This window comes from Xenopus laevis, chromosome 1S, assembly GCF_017654675.1.
Source record: "Xenopus laevis strain J_2021 chromosome 1S, Xenopus_laevis_v10.1, whole genome shotgun sequence".
Lineage (NCBI taxonomy): Eukaryota > Metazoa > Chordata > Amphibia > Anura > Pipidae > Xenopus > Xenopus laevis.
Window position 1 is genome coordinate 153,484,545 of NC_054372.1, and position 21,666 is coordinate 153,506,210.

Here is a 21,666-nt window from a genome sequence, read left to right on the forward strand (position 1 = left end):
TACTACCGACCCTTACGTTCAGAGCAGTTGGTAACCCTCTCTACATCTCTGACTTTATCTTCAAATACTCAACTACTTTGTATGCTCTTGTAACTGATTGATTTCTACTCCTCTCTCATTACCACTGCAAATACATTTATTAAACACATTTATATAGAAAAGCTTACACTAATGCTTGCTAGCTTCAGTGTGCACTATATGCAGCTAAATGCAATGGTCAGTTCCTCATCTCACCTTGCTGACACCCAATTATACCTGTCCCACACCTTGTAAACCTGTATTTTCTATGTATGTATGTATTTATTTATTGTGCAGCACTGTGGCATATGTTGGGTATTGTGGCAATGATAATAATATACCTGTGTCCATTAACTTGGCCCTTGGTAATTTCAAAATTGAAGTTTGCAGTTATTTTAGACTAGTCAAGTCTTGTTTTTAATCAGAGGACAGAGTATTACGCACTAGTGGCCACAGTTTCAGGTCTTCTGCCTATTTATCTACACTGGTGGGGGATCATTTGAGATTAGACTAGATTAAAAAATTCTCCAATTTGTAAAGATTTTTTTTTTGTTTTTCCACTTCATAATCCGCTAAAATATCAGTCAACTGATGGACTAGTATAAACAGATATACATTTTGTCTAGTTTTCTAATAGAATTCATAGTTATACAATTAGTTGCACGTAACACATTATAGATAATTTGTTAATCTTGTTTACTCACCATTCCTAGTTATTAAACTATAGTGTCTGCAGGTGACACTTTGGGGCTTTTTCATGTTACCTGTGATAACTGTTGCGTAATCCTTGTAATAACAGATTTATGGACATGGTTCTTAGTTTCCCTCTTTGTATTTTAGTTAGCCTAATTCCAACTAACATGCATTGCACTCTCTAAATGTCTACTTTTCCATATCTCAATCTTTGTTACATCCGCAGTGATAAATTATTTGAATTTTGCTCCTAGGAAAAAAAAAATATAGAAATGTAAGGATTTAAAAAGTGTTTGTATCTGTGCATTTGCCATTCAGTGTATTGTTTAAAAATAATTTTGTCATGGTGGAATATTTTATTTAGTTCATCATCTGTTAATCCTTTTAGCAACTAATTTATATCATTTATCTTAGAAAATTATAAACCTTCATCAGCTCATTAATATAAGTGGATTTCTCTGGGTAAAGGCACAGACTGTTCTGGTTTTAAAAAGGATATCGCTATAGTTCTATTAAAGCATTTGTCATAGATGATCGAGGCTTAATCCAGTTGTAACTGCTAGGGTTGAGCTCAATCCACGACTATTTGGAGCAGGATTTGGTAGAATCCATGTGCCTGTCCAAACCAAACCCATAAAATCACGTGACAACAGAGGCTGATCTGTTTTGTTTGCTTATTATAGCTAGTTTGCACATACACATTGGGGTTTAGGTTCAGCCAAAACTTTTGGCGAGCTACAGTATCTTTTGCGTATTAATAATTCATGGTACTCCTTTTAATTTTTTTTCCCTCCGTACCCTATGTACAGCCTGAAATATAGATTAAAACCCCAAAAACAGTCATTTATTTAATGTACCCTCTAGTTCTAGCACAGTACTGAAAATCTGTTACTGGCACAGTACAGGTATGGGACCTGTTATTCAGAATGCTCGGGACCTGGGGTTTTCAGGATAAGGGTCTTTGCGTAATTTGGATCTTCATACCTTATGTGTACTGGAAAATCATGTTAACATAAAATAACCCCAATAGGCTGTTTTGCTTCCATTAAGGGATATTTATATATTAGTTTGAAGCAAGTACAACATACTGTTTTATTATTACAGAGAAAAGGGAAATAATTTTTAAAATGTGGATTATTTGATTATAATGGAGTCTATGGGAGGCGGCCTTTGCATAAATCTGGATCTTTCTGGATAATGGATCCCCATACCTGTACTAACATTTTCCATAGAAAAGTAATTACTATAGGCTATCCTAGATACTTTACACAAGCCTTCAGAGTCCTCTTCATAGAAACTGTCAAACCGGGAACTTCCAAGGCCACGTCGAGCAGACTTAGGACTGGCAGTTGCTTGGGTTAATCGCCCAATTGTTGAGTATTTCAAGGCAGAGTTTCCTGTAAGAAACCACTGTTACTTACCTCTGAAAAATGACTCTTTGCAGTTGCACCTAAAAGCAACTAAATGCTAGGGGAAAAGGTACAAGAGGCTGAACATGGCTATTTACATTTTGTTTTCAGGTGTATTTAGATATTTCAATGAATTAATACACATCATTGGCAAATAAACAAGCTCCTTTTTAAAAGAAAGAGACAGACGGCTGATGAACATTTTTTTATTTACAAATATACTAAAATATCTCCGACAGTGAGCCACACCTGCACCCCCCCACCCTTACCAAGGACCTGAAACGTTATTTTGTTTTTTTTAAAGTGCATGCAAAAAGAATTAAAAGCCTTTGTTTTCTTTTGTTGATTTTTTTAAACGTTTTCTTTTTATTGTAAGAAAATACACAGCTTGAAAACGTGGATAATGTATTATTTAAAAGACCAAAAAGACAGGGAAGGGAAAGGGTAGAGGGGAAAATAGATTAAAAAAGACTGGGCTGATTGTGGTTTCTTTATTTGTCTCGAAATACTGATCTGGAAAAGGTTACCCCCCCTTCCCCCACCAAAGGAAGAAAAGAAAAATAAAAAAAAATAAAAACAGAAGGAAAAAGAAAAATATAAATTAATAAAAGTGAAATAAGGGTAAAATTTCTGATTTGAGAAATAGCTGTTAAAATACAATAAGAAAATATGTAAAATCTCTCCTTTTATTCATTCTATACAGAAAATACATGATTTTGGCCACAGTCCCCGTGTGGGTTTTGTGCTAGTGGGACAGTGGCCCTGGGATGCTGTGTGCACACACCCTCTGCTTTAGTTACAGCAGCAAAACCAGTGGAGCAGAGCATTGTTTTGAATGGGCTGTGCTTATTCAGAGTCCACTCTCTGTACAATTTCGTGGTTACCCTCGTACGTTAATCCTTAAACTCCTGTAAGGTTTTCCTTGTTCAGGCTTTATAAGCACAGCATAAAGATTAACGTACTTCTTTCAAAAGTTATTTCAGGCTGCAAACTGTATTGGCAATAAGCACCATCACACCCCTGTAAGCGACTTTAAGCACTGCTCCAGAGGCATGTAAAGAGAAAACATAATACATTAGCAACATGGGATCAGTCCGTTATCTTCCAACAAACAGTCTAGTTACGTTTCTTAATTCACAGAAAAAAAGAAGATCACAGAGAACAGCAGCAGTACAAATTGTATACACCTCAGCCAGAATCAATCAGTGTAAATATGGATTAAGTGCAAGCACAAGCAGTGAGAGCTCCTTTGGTTGTAGGTATAGGCAGTATATGGAGCTCAGTCACTGAGCAGTGATAGATCTTTCACCCCGCGGATGAAGGCTATTTCAATTGTCAACACAAGACAATGCATAGTATTTAGTATATGAAATAGCACACGCTTATTGGGTGGCACGTCACTAGAAAATACACTGCACGTGTCCAGTGTTAGAAAATGATCCATTAAAGGGAAACTATTGTGAAAATATAATATAAGCTTCCTCATACTGAAATCAAATATATACAATCAATTATATACAATCTTTTAAAAAGTCTGCATTGTTTCTGAAATAATCAAGTTTATCTTCACTATTCCTCTCTCAGCATCTGTTTCTCTTCATTCTGTCTTCATGCAACAGTTGGGTGTCAGATGAACGATCCAATATATCTTATAGTCGGGCTCCTTTCCTAGCAGATGTATTAGAGCTCACTCAAATAACTGATTCCAGTACAAACAAAATCTAATAAAAAAAATCTGCCTTTTGCACACATTCTGCATGTAGAGAGAGACAGGATTTATGTTGATTTTAATAGAGTGAGCTCTTCTATGCAAACACACATCTTCTAGGCAAAAGGACCCCCCTATAAGATATATTGGACCATTCATCTAAAATCCCCAGCCATCATGTCTCTCTACATGCAGAATTTGTGCAAAAGGCAGCTATTTTGTTAGAATTTTTTGTACTGGAATCAGTTATTTGAGTGAGCTCTAATTCATCTGCTAGAAAAGGAGCCCCCTATAAGATATATTAGATCTAACCGTCAATGAATATCGGACACCCAACTCCTTAATGTAGACAGAATGAGGAGAAACAGATGCTGAAAGAGGAGTATGGAAGAGAAACGTGATTATTTCAGAAACAATGCAGAATTTTTAATTGATTGATTTAGAAAGCTCCTTATTTCAGTATGCTGAAGCTAATATTACATTTTCATTTTTGCGATAGTTCATCTTTAAGCTTTAAATGTTGTCTTTACAAGCAGTAGGGCAGGCACAACAACTCATTGTGTATTTCTTACATTCATCTTTTGTGGAGTTGTGATTTGGATCACGGTCATTCATTGCCAGTACTTTCATGCCACTGGTGAATGTGCAAAGACAGGAAAATGATGTGTGTGTGTTATACACATTCAGAGGGATTGGAACAGGTGTGAAAGAATATGCAAATGAGTGCACACATTTACTCCTGACTGTTCTGGCCTGGGGAAAAGCGAGAGGATGGCTGAGGGGTAGATGAGCAACCTCTCTATACGGAGACTAGACATAAGTGCTAACTGCTGCCTCTAACCATGGATTTGTAAGAAGGTAATATTCTCTTTTTAGAAAGTTGCTTGACTGCCAGAGACAGTTGTTTAGAACAAAGCCTATTTCAGTGCTAGGCACCGCACACTGCCACGTGGATTGTGTGTTACAGTGTGTAATAGGAGAAGTGCACAATTTGTTTTAAGCTATAGCCATCAATATGCGGCTTTTTTTTCCACCTCTAAAGAAGATAAAGAAGAGGAAAGAAAACGAGGAAGGAAAATGATGGAAAAAGAAAAACAAAACAATATCCCCAGCCCCCAACACTGTTAGCACCTTAAATGCAGAAAATGTTTAGACGCCATTGTTTTACTGTTTCGTTGCTATAGAGTAAAAGCACTGCTTTTTTTTTGTCATATGTCCCAATAGCAGTGAAAAAGTTACAGTACCAAGATTCACTTAAAGCCGTGAACACGTTTAGCTGCTTGGATATACACGACAAGCCTGCAACCAGCTTTCAGCTCACAATTTGTTCCAAAAAGAGAGTGGGGCCCAAATGAGCACAGTGAAGGAAAGTGCAGGTATTCTGCATGACATTACACACTGCCCACATTCTTAACTCCATCACCATAAGAGAAATCCCCAGTCCTGGTTTTACATATTTTTGGTTCCATCCCGTCAGATCAGCATTACACAAGCAATATAGGATAGGACAAAGCCTAGAACTGTGATAATCATGCACAAACACAGAGAAGAAAAAAAAAATTGACAGTTGCACAAAGGAACATTTCAAACAACTTTCAAATATTTCAGATGACGCCGACACATGAATCTGTGTCAAATTACAGGTTTATTCATTAACATTGTGCTAATCCTCAAAGTAGTATGTATTGCAGTGAACTGTGGTCTTGGTTTTCAGCTAATGAGAACTTGAGAAGATCAAGGAATTCCACTGTTAGAATTGAGCAACATAAACGATTTTATCGATAGAATTTGCCCAATGGTTACTTCTCTTCCCATGTAACATTTTGTATGCATGCATATGTTTTCTGCCCAAGAGACTGTTTGCTCCTCTGACATATAGGGGCAGATCTATCAAAATGTCAGATTAGAACTCACCACAGAAAAACTCACTCACTTTCTATTCATTCCTATGAGATTTTTAGAATCATATTTATCAGTGGAGTTCACCATTTGATAAATATGCTTTTAGAAATCCCATAGGAATGAGTATAAAGTGAGTGAGTTTTTCCGTGTTGTGTTCTAAACTTGCATTTTGATAAATCTGCCCATTTATGTGTGGTGTGTGTGTGTGTGTGTGTGTGTGTGTGTGTGTGTGTGTGTGTGTGTGTGTGTGTGTGTGTGTGTGTGTGTGTGTGTGTGTGTGTGTGTGTGTGTGTGTGTGTGTGTGTGTGTGTGTGTGTGTGTGTGTGTGTGTGTGTGTGTGTGTGTGTGTGTGTGTGTGTGTGTATATATATATATATATATAGATATATCTCAGACAGGAAAAAAATGTTTTCCATATTTGTTGTATGAGTTCAACTGGATAGAATCTCAAAACTCCATGTATATGTAATAATTCAATGATTCCCAACTCTTTCATCTTATACTCCAGTTCTAATTGCTGCCTTTAAGTCATTGGTATTTAAGGACAAGGGACATGTTGGTCATCCTGTCTGAACCACTGTTCCTAAGAAGGAGACTAGTGAAAAAGAAGCGTGACCCACTGAAGTACGCATCACAGTTTAAAGGTATAGGCAACCTATAAATGGCCCCATTTGAACATTTAAACACAGGCTTATCAATAATTCTCCATTTCTGACTGAACTTGATATTGCTCACCTCTTATAGCTTGAAAATGTTGCTCTGCTAGGCTTTTCCTTGAGAATTTGTTTGAGACACATTTATATGGAGCACAAATATATTTTCATCCATAAAGTAAAAGTACTGAAATTATTAAAAGTGGAACATTTTGTTAATTCATATAGGGAATACAAACTCCCAAAACAACAAACGCCTGGCACATTCATATGCCAATCCTTGTAAACAATTTGGGGCATTAAAAATCATAATGTATGTTAGAACATATGCCAGATCACAAAACATTACATTGTAGTATATCATAAATTAAGAAAACCAGGACTGGAGTAGAAAGTACAGTAGATAGCGTTTCTTTTCTCTTAAAGGTGCAATTAAATATTCAAAACACAATTTCTGCTCCTGCCAGCATAATTCTTCAAAAGGAACAAAATATAAAAAAAAAAAAAAAAAAAAGCAACAAAAAATATATCACAAGACATTCTACCCTCCCCATCTGCCCAACAACCCCCCTCCCCCCGAATTCTGATTCTCCCTCACCCAACAATATGTCTATATATATATACAACATGATTGGTTTCTGTAAAATGTATCAAACCTCAATAGTTTAATAAAATCTCTTTTTTTTTTTAATTCCTGACGAACAAATACCAAAAAAACAACAATGTGTATCGAAGCAGCAGTTATCTTAAGGCTGCAGTTTTATGCCTCTCTCTCTCTCTTTTATGTATTAAATTGTATATGAATACGTGTGTATATATATATATATATATATATATATATATATATATATATATATATTTTTTTTTTTTTTTTTTGCTTGTACTTTTAACAGAATAGTAGAATAAAATGTTTGTTGAAACCAACAGATATTTCACATTTTGTTGGCTTTTAAATTCATCTCCACATTTCTCTCTAGTCTCTCAAAATGTATTATTGAGCGTTGATAAATTAATCACTTCATCCCTGAGTTGCTTTCATTTTTCAAGCTTTGAGCACTTTTGAAGCTTGGTGACTGTATTACTGGCTGCACTAGCAGTAAAGGAGCTGAGATTGTTCATTCATTACAGTCAAACTCCTAGGAGTGTCACCAGTGATCCCACACATAGATTAAAGGAACACACCATTGCCAGATTATATAGAACACAGCCACAAACTAGCTCAGGGGTGAAGGGGTTAATCGCACAGATTTTGACGATTTGTGCATCATGGCATATCAAACCAAGTAAAACCGCGGACAGCCATCTTAAAAAAACAAAAAACAATAAATATACTGTATATATTGTTGTCAATATTCTTTGCCATACGGTCAACCTGTTAATACTATGCCTTCAACCCTCAAAGTAGCCAGACATCAAGGACACGCGTTTCGCCTCATAACCACTGCAATCTTTCTGCCGAGGTGCAATCCTCACATTGAGATATCAAAACAACGTACCTCTCAACATCTTCCCCAAGGAACATCATGGACAAAACTTTGTATAATCAAGTTATCTCTTTCCGCAAAAGGGGTATGAGTAAAGGAAGAGTTTCCACACAAAACACAACTGTTACTTCAAGACTCCTTTCCGTTCTTTGAATCTTCGGTTTGTATAACAAGCACCAAATGTTCTGATGGGTTGAAAATTTGAGTGACAATCAGGGACACTTGAGAGGTATGCCAGGGAGCTCGCTCCGTGCTGAGATTTGCCCAGAGGCACCCTGGTGAGTAAAAAGAATTACAGGCACTAGTGTCCGACGGACGTCAGAGAGATAGATAGAGACAGAGAGAGTGGGAGGGAGAGAGAGAGAGAGCACGCCCGTTAAAATGGGGAATGTACGTTTGCAGGTTCTCCTTGCTGTCATTGTTAATATTATTATTGTTATTTATTTGAATGGCAAAAACTGTCCTCTCTCATCTATAGTCCTCCTTGGGATATTCTAACGTCACCAGATTTCCAAAGCCCATTCTTAAACTTTCCATGTCAAAGGTTTCAATTTCTCTTTCTTCGCGTTCAAAAAGATGCTTGATCCTTTCACTGCGTTCCTTCTGAAGAGCTGCCAACTCCTCTTCTATCTGAAAGGGAAATGTTAAGCATTTTACACACAGGAAACATATAATAAGGGGAGCTGGCGGTGTCATCAAGTTTGTGTTATTTGTTCTAGTGTCAACCTCAACATTGTTTAATATAGCTCTGAAGAGCTTTAAAAAGACACATCACTTCTCCCCCAACGATGACAATGGCAGTTGATCGATGTGGGTTTATATGTGTATATGATCTTGGATGAATGACAAAAGGACGGGCCCCTCACTTTAGGCACTTACAAATTATCATCTTCCCAGACTGTAAAATAATCCTTAGTGACTAAAAAAATCACTGATACTGTACAAAGAGCTAATATTCTTTGACAAATTATTTATGGTAAATTTTCCCATACCCAACAGCAAGAACAGGCTACAACTCACCACGTCACTGTTTCTCCCTGTGTGTACTTTTCTATGTTTTAAAATTGTACAGTGCTGCATATCCTAGTAATACTTTATAAAGTTAAACATATTAAAAGGCAAACTAATAACAATTAATGAAAATGTTCTTCCTGTTTGTATGAGAAAGGATAAACTACAAGGTATCTAGTTTACAAACAGCAGACACAGTGCTAGGGGGTGCATGAATGTATCTGTAGCAACCACACATACTTTTGTACCTGTGAAAGGCACAAACACTGCACATACACCCACAACAATCTGAACTGAATATTCTGCATGTGGAGGCAATTTAAAGGACCAGTAACATCAAAAGGAAATTGTTTTAAAATAATAAAAATATAATGCATTGTTGCCCTGCACTAGTAAAACTGCTGTGTTTGCTTCAGAAACACTAATATTGTTTAAATAAATAAGCTGCTATGTAGCCATGTAGCAGCTATTCAAAGGAGAAAAGGCTCAAGTTACACAGGAGACAGCAGATAAGCTCTGCAGAACTAAATGTTATCGGTTATCCATTATTTATCCTGTGCCATATAGTCTTTTTTCCTTTTCCGGCCATTGCTTCACAGCAGCTTGTTTATATGAACTATAGTAGTGTTTCTGAAGCAAACAGATCAGTTTTACCAGTGCAGGGCAAAACTACATTATTTTTTCATTACTTTATAATACATTTTTTTAGTGTTTTTGTTCCTTTAAGTCCAGGTGCAATGAGACAGAAAACCCAACAAATTACAGGGTTTTTTTTGTACTTTCTCTGCGCTTAAATGGTCAGCACCACCTCCAAGGGCCCTTTAATACTATGGAAATACTTCAGTTGGTAAAAAAAGAAACAGTTTTTTATGGCTTTAGGTGTATTTGCTTTCATATTATACCCTCACATCTCATGTACCTTTTGAAGGGGTCCCTTCCTAATCTAAACACAGAGAAGGCAACACCTACACACACTTTACAATTCTACATGCTGGTTTCACAACAGATTCCTTAGTGCTCTTCACGTTATATAACCCCCTTGAGTCACAGCATATATAGATGTTAAAACATAAGCATTTTTTTCTCTCGAGGGGTTAATAGGTAAAACAACACCTGTAGATGGAGGTAATATTGCCTTCACTGATTCATGTTACAATAATAATTTGAAGATTTGGCGTGATATAGAATGTTCTGTCCCCAAAAACAAAACCAGTAACATACGGTGTTAATAAAATACAAAACTTTATGGTTAAGATGTTGTGGTGTTAGATTTCCATAACATTTGAAAGGAAAGAAACAGCCCACAGTTTGGCAAGCATTTACTAACTTTATGAACCCTTTATTAAAAAAAATTGTTACATAAAGGGCTGCCATTTGCTAGTTAAATTATATTGCAATATTTCAGAAAAACTGGGTCACATTAGTATTAGAGTAGGAGTATTAAATTCTACTTCTTAAAAAGGTACCTGTATAACTTGGTAACCTTGTAAAAACATTGTGCCAGTGAATGACAGCACGTTAGGTTGAGGCAGTTGTAAAAAATACATATATTAAATTTTTTTTAATTAAAATACTGCCCACTACATTTTAATGGCTTTTTATTATGACTAGCCCCCTTAAAACATTCTATTCAGTCTTTTTTTGTTAAACAGTGTATATCTAAGTAAAGTTTACATATTCTATAAAGCAACGATATATGCAACTTGTAGTAAAGTGTTGTTTGTGTTTATTGGAGGCATGTGCTGAGCGCACACAAAATCTTAATTTGACTTTGTAGCATAAACCAAATAATATCAGTTTAACCTGAAATATATGGACATCCCTTTAAGCAGAAAGCAAGGAAAAATACCTTCTGTTCCAAATGCGCTCTGCGGAGGGACACCCTCTGTTCCAGCTTCTGCAGTTCACGCTCATGCTGTGCCTCCGTCTGCATCTTGATCTTGCTCTGGTAAGCGTTCAACAACTCCATCTCCTGTTGAAGCTGTTGCCGAAGAGCTTGGCATTCTGCTTCTTGAGCTTCATCCAACCGCAGCTGTAGTCCCAGGCGGGGCATAAGTGTTGCACGCAAAACAAGGTGAGGGTCACCGTTGACAGCCAGAAGAAACCAATATATCGAGAAGATGGACGGTAGAGAAAGAAAATCAAATAATTTAGGCAAACTACGAGCAATAGGAGCTTTCTGATTAGAAATATTCTGTTTTAGTTGAAATAACGGATTTCGATTATTTGTATCTACACAAGAGAGGAACTGGGACATATATCTGGGGTTTGTTCCATATTTTCCAAAGTTTGTGGTCACATGAAAAAGATAGTAGATAACAATACTTGTGCTTTAAATGTTGTCACAATGATTCTTGGGAACCACATAAAATATATACATTGTGATATAAATTGTATATAAGGATTGATTACACTACACAGTAAAATGTTGCAGACAGATAAGACACAGTGGCCACCCAGACAAATAAAAAAGCAGCTAAGGCAAGACTAAAGTTGGCCATAGATGGAGAGATACTCCCATTTGGCAGGTGAAATTGGGCTGACCAATTATTTAGCCTCCAAGCCAATGGAAACGACACATGGAGGCTACATGCAGATCTGTAAGAATAGGACTTCATCTAATGTGGTCCTCACCCAACAGACTATTTCAAACTTTCCAATAGATATCAGACCAAGACCAAATTGGCCTGTGTATGACCAGCTTCCTTAGCTGCAAACGGACGCAGTTATCAAAGATGATAGGTTACACATTGAGCTCTTAATAGTTGATTTGATAAAACATAGGTAACGTAAAAGGACAGGTAGTAGCCCCTTCATCTTAACAAAAACTTACCTTCATTCCATTCTTATGTTGAACCTATATAAGTTACTTCAGTGTGTCTACTGAAGAACAGCTTTTGTATGGTGAAAGAAAGTATAATCCTAAGCAACTACATTCATTAAAAATATTCATTGGTTTTAAAGTCAATTCTAATTGTAATTGTTAATGAGAGCAGTGACTGTTTGGCTATATTCTCTTCATTACAGATTCTGACTCCCAAAACAGTGTGGCAGAAGCCATATGATTTACAAACCTGAAAAAGACCTGACTTTTCATAACCAGAGACCGCAAAAAGAAACAAATACAGATTTCAATTGTAATTACATTTACTAAAACATTTCCCACTGTTTTTGACCTTTGAAATAGACATTGTCCCCAAATATCACCAAACGTAGCCTTCAGGTCAAGCCCCAAAGCCAGCCCCAGAGTTTGGAAACCACAGACTAGCTTGGATTTACTGTGTTTTATTGTTTTCTTCCTATTATATTTGAAGATTTGGCCAACTGAATGGGTAGACCTATTGAGCCTACTCATTGGTTGGCATACAAACCAACAACTGAATGAATCAGAGGCTAGTGCATTGCCTTTGGGTAGAAGTGCCATTTTCATTCCCAATGGTCTCCTGATACAGAGTTTTGCCACTGCCTCTTGGTGCAGCCCTTGTCCAATGGGATTACCTATACAGTTGAATTAATATCGGACTTAGGTACAACCAGACATCAAATGGGTTGCCCATGATTTTGACCCATACAAACATAGCAATTTTCCAGTTACCATAATTCTCTGAAAATGTTTTTGTCTGGATTGTCAGATGTTTTTAGGGTTGGTTAATAAAATTGTTCTCCTACTCCATTACTGCAACATGTTTGAGTGTCTGTATAGGGACAAGAAAAAAACTTGACTCAAATTCAAACATTTAAACTTGGCTTTAGTAATCAAATTCTCACCCTTTTAAATTGGTACCTAAGGTTTAGTTCTTACACAGGCTTTGAAAATATACATTTTTATATTAAAGGTTCAGATTATATGAATTAAAATGGTTTATTAGTATAAAAGCATCAGTTTAAAGGAACAGTTTCGTGTGAAAATAAAAACTGGGTAAATAGATAGGCTGTGCAAAATATAAAATGATTCTAATATAGTTAGTTATGTAATGTATAAAGGCTGGAGTGACTGGATGTCTAACATAATAGCCAAAACACTACTTCCTGCTTTTAAGTTCTATAACTCTGAGTTAGTCAGTGACTTGAAAGGGGCCGCATGGTACATTTCTGTTCAGTGATTTTGCAATTGATCCTTAGCATGCAGCTCAGATTCAAAAGCAACAGATATGACCCATGTGCCCCCCCCCCCTCAAGTAACTGATTGGTTACGGTCAGTGGAAACCAAGAGAGCTGAAAAGTAGTAAGTAGTTTTCTGGCCATTATGTGAGACATCCAGTCACTCCAGCCCTTATACATTACATTTTTACCTAACTAACTATATTAGTAACATTTTTTATTTTGCACAGCCTATCTATTTACCCAGTTTTTAGTTTTACACTGAACAATTCCTTTAACATACCTATTTTGACCCTAAAATTCAAAAGTTCGGTTTTTGGTGCTTAAAGGGCAAGCCAACCCCAAAATAAAAAATTGCCTAACAGAGAACATAATTCGAAGCAACTTTCCAATATACATTTATAAAACAATCTCAGTGCTTTTAAAGCTATTTGTAAAAACATTTGCTATTGAAAGCAGGGTTTGCCTGTTACAGATAGGTCTGTTGATCAGATGCTTATCTTACATTGTTTCAACAGTCTGAGCCATCAGGGCAGAGAATTGAAAGGAACAGACTAACACTGCATTCAATAGCAAGACATATCCAAATGAATTAAAAAACACAGAAAATTTGTAATGAATGTATTAGACAAAAATATATTTTCTGAGTGGACACTCCCTGTAGGTCAAAAAGGCAACATCAAAAATCACCCTCCAAAATTGTCCCAGTATTTGCTGAAAATGCATCCATGCAACTCATACCTGACGAGCACTGGCACATGCATTTTTCAGGTAATAGAAGTCTATGGTGACTTTTGCACCATGTTTAGGGGCTAAGGCACTAAGTACCAAAAACACCCATATGCGCCGTTTGATTATTAAATAAAGCAGGAGTACAGTATAGTTCATCAGAGTTTGTGTAACAATTTAAAAATGTATACAATAAACAGGATTAAATCACCCTAAAAAAACAAAGAACATTGTGCCATTCACAACAGAAGGAACTCTTAAATTGTTACATTTTCCCATCACATATGGATCCTCATTACTAAGCCAGGAAGCAATGTAGTAAATATTTATCAACCATAAATTGCATTTATTCTTGCTGCCTTGCATGTGTGGGACTTTGGCACTCATTCTGGATGTAAATTTTAAATCCCTGCCATAAAATTAAAATCTAAACACACAAATACTAGGAAACAAACCCCCCTTGGAAGGTTTAAATAACTTTTGGATAAGCTGTGTTTCCAAAGCTGTTACTTTCACATTTTATGTAAAGGTAGCCACTGTTTTCATCACTGTATCCCTAACTTAAACGGAATATTGACTATCATTTAAGTCCAGACTTCTTTTCTGCCTGGCATAGATAACAGAAACATGGCTAGTGACTAGTAACAGCTTTTTAACATGCAACTTGTGCCAGGGGGTACAGCAGGTCAAAAATATCTGATCACTGTGTATTTAAAATAAGTAACCTAACTCTAAATATGTATATATACATATATAAATAACTATGTTATATAACACAAGCTCTGTTGTTTGTTTGTTTCTGTGGAAGAGCAGCTAAGCTATGCAGAGGCCTAACATCACCATGAGCAATAAATACCAATACCCAACTAAAGTAGAAACTGCTTATTAATAACCATAGTTTCCTAAAAGATGTGGGATCGACAGGAGTCTGTTTAATTGAGTAATATAGTATACACCACTGTTCTTTCCAAAATAACTCTTTCCACACTAAATGTTGGGCTGCAATCCACTACATGAACTAATGGTTGCTGCTTGCTTATAGTCAGAATCGTCTTTTACTAAATGTGCCAGGAGAAGCTTAATACCATATGATGTATTCAAGAATTTTTTCTAAACATCCTAAGGATGAAGATACACAGAGGTATTAGTAGCAAGTACTTGTCATGGCTAAAAAATAGACAATAGTGATAATTGGCTTTTCCAAAACAAAGGGAGACCCATTTATAAAGGGTCGATTTTTGAATTCATGTAAGTTTTTTTTTTTTAAACTCCCTTAAATTCGACTGAATTCAAAATTTTCAAAATTAATATAATATAACTAATAGCAGCTACTTTTTGTGGCTACAATATACCATGCCATAGACAATAATGAGAATTGCCTCTGTTATAACACATGTAGTCTTATTGACTATTTTGTAACAAGTTGCTGTTACTAGTAAGCTCTGTGTGTCTTAACCCGAATAGAAAAAAGCAGTTGGAGGGGTTGCCACAAACATGTTGCTTCAAAGCTGCCAAGTAAGAAGGGAGAGAAAGAAAAACTAGATTAGAAAACCAGAGCTTGTATAGCTAGTTTTAGGTGTATGAACATGAAGACCACATAGCATTACTGTTTCACAGAAAAGATATTTTAAGATTATTGAAAAATATGAAGTGCACTTGTAAACCTATTTTCTTATCCAAATTATTTAATCTTGAAGAACTTGTCTCCCAACATACATTAAGTACATAACACATTGCTGATAAATGTTCTGTAAAAGACTTTCTAATAAGTTATTTTCCATAATATCACTGAAAACACAAAAAGCATTATTTAAATGCCTACCAAAGCCAGTAGTTTTTTTATGACAAGTAGTAACTGGAAAAAAGTTAAGTCATATTAAGACATACTCTTAAATACATATACCTCCTCATCCCCTGTGGATAACACAGCACCCCCAGCACCTTAGGGCCCCTAACAACAATTTTCAAATGCTAACAAACCCCCAGAACAAATACCAGGCTTATGTTTCACAGGCAGAGCAGGGCACACACAGGCAGAGTAGGACTGGCAGAGTATGGAGACCGACCCGAAAACTCGTATTGAATTTGACTAAAATCAAATAGATTTTTTTCTCAGAAAAAACAAAAACTTGAATGTCAGGGAGGCTATTAACATATTCAAATGGGTCATTGGACCTCTGCCATTGACTTCTACATGAACTCGGTGGCGAATAGTCGAATTTGAGTTGTTCCCAGGGTCCAGGTATGATAAATCTCGTATTCGAGTCTGGATTATTCCCAAATCGAATTTGTGCGTTTTGACCAAAAATTAAACTTGAAAATTCAAATTTACAAATCAAACCTTAATAAATCTGCCCCATGTGATGCGTATATTGTACAAACCATGTGCTGTCCTGTGTACTGTAAATTTTAAGTAAAGTATGCACCAATATAAAAGATTTTTTACAAACAACAAATCTCAAGCTATATTGTATTAAGCTTACCGCTTGTGAGGCCATCATTTCGTTGATGCTTTGCTCATATTGTTCAGCCAGAATGGCCAATTTGCGTGTCTGCTCATCTTTCAGGGACTTCAATATTGTCTTGTGCTCACACTTTGGGGATACCTCCAGCTGGTGATTCTTTAGGGCCTTGTACTGCTTTGTTTGCACCTTGCAAGTGTCCTGAAACTGTTTCTTAATCTGCATCTCCATAACCTATGAGTGATGGATAAAAGAAGATAGGTAATATGAGATAGAATAAATATTCTATTGATTTTATGGGAAAATCTTTCAATATTATCGCCATTTTTACCTACAAATCACATCATAAAGGTAGTCTACTGCAGCTTTCACACAACAAATCTTGTAAATGTCAACAGTTGTGTGTGCACACAATTAAATGACTAGTAACACTGAAAATATTTTACTTGCATTTAAAGTTTGCATATAATCATCTATCACCAACAAATACATAAACTCTGGTCAACAAATGTCCCATTTTATATGGGTTTGTAATTTTATTGCCCTGTAATGAGCCATAAGTGGTATTTGACATAGGGTTATGTAAAAAGAAAAGTGTAAAAAGTATAACCATTATATTCTACAGAGCTTATCTACTATCCAATATGTAAACATTAGCCTTGTTGCTCTATACAGCTTGAATTGCTGCTCCCATGGCTACACAGCAGTTTAATTAAACTATAGTAATGTTTCTGATGCAAACACAATTATACACCTATGCAGGGTAAAAGCACAATATATTGCCCTTTAAAGCATTTAAAATGCTTTAATTTTTAGTGTAACTGCTCCATTAAATAAGATGTTCATTGTTTATTGTTCTAAACAAAAGGTTCCTCCCTGGATACCTTCTTTAAAGGGTTATTTCAAATTGTCAAAGAAACAATATTGGTCTTATTGCTATGTTAAACAAAGGTACTTCCATTTCTGCAACACTCTGCATTAAAGAGTGATTCAATGATAAAATGAAAGCAAGTAATTTGTTCTTGGAGGTGAATTTTACAAGATTTCTTCCAAAAACATTTAATACCTACCCGAACCAGTAGTTTTTTCTGACAAATAGTAACTATAATTAGAATGCTTCTAAAGATCCACTTTTGTATTTGAATAGAGTTAGTGTATAATCCACTGCCACCCCTACCACCAAACAGGCCCCTTTGATGGTATTCTTGTATTGTTTTTGGGGTTCTCCATCTATAAAAAATTACAGCTGTGGAGGATCTGCCTGTAGAACTAATTCACTGGTCAAGAGACACATTGCCCAAGATATAATGCAACCAGGTTCATTTTACAGTGACTGTCCCTTTATACATATAGTATACTCACCCTTAGTATTCTGATAAAGGATGTATCAGAATAAATGCAAACAATTTAAGTAAAAATAGCAGATTCATTAAATACAGAAAGACATAACATTGTGGGATCCAAACAGAACCCACTCTGTTTCTCTTTAGGCAACAATGAATACCTTTAGGTTCTTGGGCTGCTGCCGAAGTTCCATCACATGTTTCCGGTGCAACTCTCTTTCCCTACGCTTGTTATATTCCAACTGATTCTCCAGTTCAGTCTGGTGCTGCAGTCTTATGAGGTCCATCCGAAGCTTCTGAAGCATTTGAAGCTGTCGGTACTCTAACTCCCGTGTAGACTCATCCTGGCGGATGAGCATTGCATGCTCCATTTCCTTTTGAGTTCGCTTCTTATTAAGCTCCTAAAATACAATGGAATGATTACACGACAACAGTAGAACATAGCCAACAAGTATGCAGTTATGGAATAGTCATGTAACTAAACTATAATAAACTCAAAAAGTTAGAGCAAGAAATGAGGGCAATTATAGGAAATTTGAAAAACCCGTGGACTACCTCACGAATGTGCTGCTGCTCAACCTCATGCCTCTTAATCATTATTTTCCTTTTAAAGAGTCGGCAGTTTTTCTCGTAGTACAGTCTCTGTTGGCTAAGGAGCTGAGCTTCTTCTTCAGCTTGAGTGTGTTGGAGGTTCTCTTTATGTTTTGATATGCGTTCTTGTTTCTCTTTTTTAGGCGTGCTATGGTCCTCATTCAACTCCTGAGCACAAAGCAATCAAAGAAAACTAACATATAGCATTAAATATATAAAGGCACAGGTCTATGTAACTTCAGCTAATGAGTTACTGAAATGATAAAATAGAACATTCAGGTAACATTTTTAAAAGCAGAATTGTTTAGCAACATTGTCTCTTCAGTTTCAACATAGTTTACTGTCAATGATGATATTTTATTTTTCCTCCTATATTTAGGCATTTCGGAGGGTTTTTTTCCCCTTGATTAGGGATCTTTCCATAATTTGGATAATTATGCATTAATTCTTCTAAACAAAATATAAACCTTAAATTAACTCAACAAGATTGTTTTGCCACTAAAGTTGATTTACACAAGTTTAGTTCTAAATAGAATGTGGGCATTCATGTAACTTTGAGCTTGCTGGATAATGATCATATATCTGTATGCTAAATTGGTTTTGTGGATAGCTTTGAACATTAGGTATTTTAGGTACTATTTTTTTTTCCATTCTATTCTTGTCTTTATTTTATATCTAAATAAAGGAAATGTCACAAATATGTATATTTTGTGTCTGTGTTGCCTCAGTAAAAAGGAATCAAGAAAAAAACAGAACAGATCTAGATGTATTTGCATAAGCATAATCAGTTTATATGTGAAATGATTTCTACCAATCATTTACTCTTTGTAGCCAAGATACCAGTTGAGAGAAAAAACAACTCTGACATATCACCATGTGACATAAATCCAAGGGCATTTTCAAATGATGGGCTTTAAAAGGAGAAGAAAGTTACCAAAACAGTTTATTGCCAATAGATTAGCCACAATAGTGCAAGCTATATAACACTATATTTATTCTGCAGAATGCTTTACCATGCCTGAGTAAACAGCCCTAGAAGCTCTCTCTGATAGCAGCTGCCACATTAGCTTGGTGTGACATCATTTCTCCCAGCTCTCTCATAGCTCTGGTCTCAGATTACAACAGGGAAGGGAGGAGAGAGGGGGAAAGGGAGCAAATGGAGCATGCTCAAGCCCTAGCCCTGTAGGTTTAAGCTGAAAACAGGAAGTCTGATACAGAAGTCCATGTATACACAATAGAAGGAAAGAAATGCTGTGTTTCTTTTGACAGAGGACTCAGAGCAGCATTGAGGGTTTACTGGTGTATATATAGTGAATAAAGTACCCCCTTTTGTAAAATATAAGGATATTATAAGTTACCGAGGAGTTTCATGACCATATAAAAACACGAGGCCGAAGGCCGAGTGTTTTTATACAGGTCAGGAAACTCCGAGGTAACTTCTAATATCCTCATATTTTACAACTGGGGGTACTTTATTTATTATAATACACAAGTTTCGGTGAGTCATGTGACAGAAATGACATCAGAACTCACCGTTTATAACTGATGACATCAGAACTCACCGTTTATAAGGATATAATTTACAGGATATTCATGGCTTTTGTGTATTATATATTAATATAGACCTTTCTGATCAAGCTTACTTAATTTTAGGCTTTCCTGCTCCTTAAAAAAGCCTTGTGACTAAAGGCTCTGGTACAAAGGTGGCAAGAATCTAAAAAAAACACGACAGAGCTACTGCCTTTTCTTTTCTTAAGCAGAAAATTCAAGAGGTAAAGAAAAATACCACATTTATCAATAAATTCACAAAAGTGACCAACATTTCTAAGATTTAAGTGAACTGTTTCTTAGGCTAAACATTACACATTTTTTCCCTGACAGAAATATTATATTCTGGTGAACATGACCCTTCAACAAATCAATCTCTTGTGGTACTTCTACATTGCCCATACATTTTGCAGCTCGTTACAGTGGAGCTTAAAATCCTGATCACATTCAAACACTAGTCAATTTTAAAAGTAGCCAGTTAACCTGCCTGGATGCTTTTGGAGTATGGGAGAAAACCAGAGTTCCTGGAAGAAAAACAAGCAGACACAGAGAGAACATACAGACTCATTGCAGATAGTGCCCTGGCTTGAATCAAACTCAGGACCCCAGAGCTGAAAGGAAGAAGTGCTTTGCATGCATTAAGAAACAATACAGGACATATAGGGCATAGCTACAATTCTCTCTCTGTGTTAAACAAAATAAAATACCAAACTTTTTTCCTCCCTAAATATCTTACAGTTATTTGAAAAATGCCATTGTTAATTTTTCCCAACCTTGGCTTGCATTTACCTTATTCTGGAAAGTAGGCTTAAAAGGACCAGTAACATCAATTTCTTATTTTCGTTTGTATAGAACGAAAAAAACAAAAAAAAAAACACAAGGACAAATTAAACTTTTAAATTGCGGAGTCTTTATTAAGAAATAACTCACAGAAACTTTGCTTGCGCTCCTCTTCAGAAAAGGCGATCCATCGTGCAGCGCTTGATTTCTCCTTCCTGCTTTCCTTATAGGAGATAGCCAGGGAGGAGAAATCGAGTGTCGCAAGATGGATCATCGCTGTGTCGCCTTTACTGAAGAGGAGCGCAAGCGGAGTTTCGGCAAGTTATTTCTTAATAAATACTAAGCGATTTAAAAGTTTAATATGTCTTTGTGGGGTTTTTTTTCGTTCTATACTGACAATTTAAAAAACAAAAAACAAAATTGATGTTACTGATCCTTTAAACACAATTTTACAGCTAAGATGTTTGGTTTACTCCCAATACTTGACCTGTGTTGTTTTTCTTTCTCATGACAAAACTACTTTAGCAGTTGACACGAGCAAACATATAAATAAATATACAAGAACTACAATTGTATGTCATAAACATTGTAAACCTATAGGTTTGCAATCCAGAAGGCCACAGTAAAAATGTGCAATTTACAGTGTCATCTGTTATACATTTTGCTGCTATAGGAGAAACTGGAGGCTTTCCAGTACAGTGTATTGTAAAATTATGCAAATGAAAGACTGATGCAACTGATAACGCCTAAAACCTCAAGAGATGATATGAACTGGCACAATGGACTTCATGCAATCCATAAGAAATCTCATGTCCAAAGAAGGAAATTTACATTTGGCAAATTGCACAAACTTGGAGAATGGTAACTCAGAAGCAGAGATGGCACAATGCTGTATGTCTCAGATGCAAATGCAATCCCTATACTGAAATCAAGTTTGCTGTGGCTTTTCTGTGTTGGGTGCCTTCACAAGACACAGATATACAGTGCAGAGTTTGATGAACAGAAGGAAACTATAATTATGTATTTAAAACTATATTCAGCCTCTCTGTTTTGAATATGTGATCTAGATTATAAGAGATTTGAATTTTAGAAAGAGGCCACAAAATGAAAGGTAAAGGAAAGCCCAAACTGTCTAAATCAGTGCATGTTAAAGGAACAGTAACACCAGAAAACTGAAAGTGTTTTAAAGTAATGAAAATATCATGCACTGTTGCCCTGCACGGGTAAAACTGAT

General features: G+C 36.0%; 1 protein-coding gene across 14 annotated transcripts in view; it reads right to left on the reverse strand.

The window, feature by feature from the left end:
• Nucleotides 1-6,526: 6,526 nt before the first annotated feature.
• Nucleotides 6,527-21,666, reverse strand: part of taok3.S (TAO kinase 3 S homeolog) — a 113,710-nt gene continuing 98,570 nt past the window's right edge. For all 14 annotated transcript variants that reach the window (XM_041580399.1, XM_018244250.2, XM_041580398.1 and 11 more), the window contains 5 exons: nt 18,069-18,272; nt 17,675-17,914; nt 16,192-16,404; nt 10,728-10,910; nt 6,527-8,497 (listed from right to left, as the gene is read on the reverse strand). In XM_041580399.1, the coding sequence (XP_041436333.1) occupies nt 8,336-8,497; nt 10,728-10,910; nt 16,192-16,404; nt 17,675-17,914; nt 18,069-18,272 (1,002 nt within the window). In that variant the 3' untranslated portion in view covers nt 6,527-8,335. The remainder of the gene's footprint in view (nt 8,498-10,727; nt 10,911-16,191; nt 16,405-17,674; nt 17,915-18,068; nt 18,273-21,666) is intronic.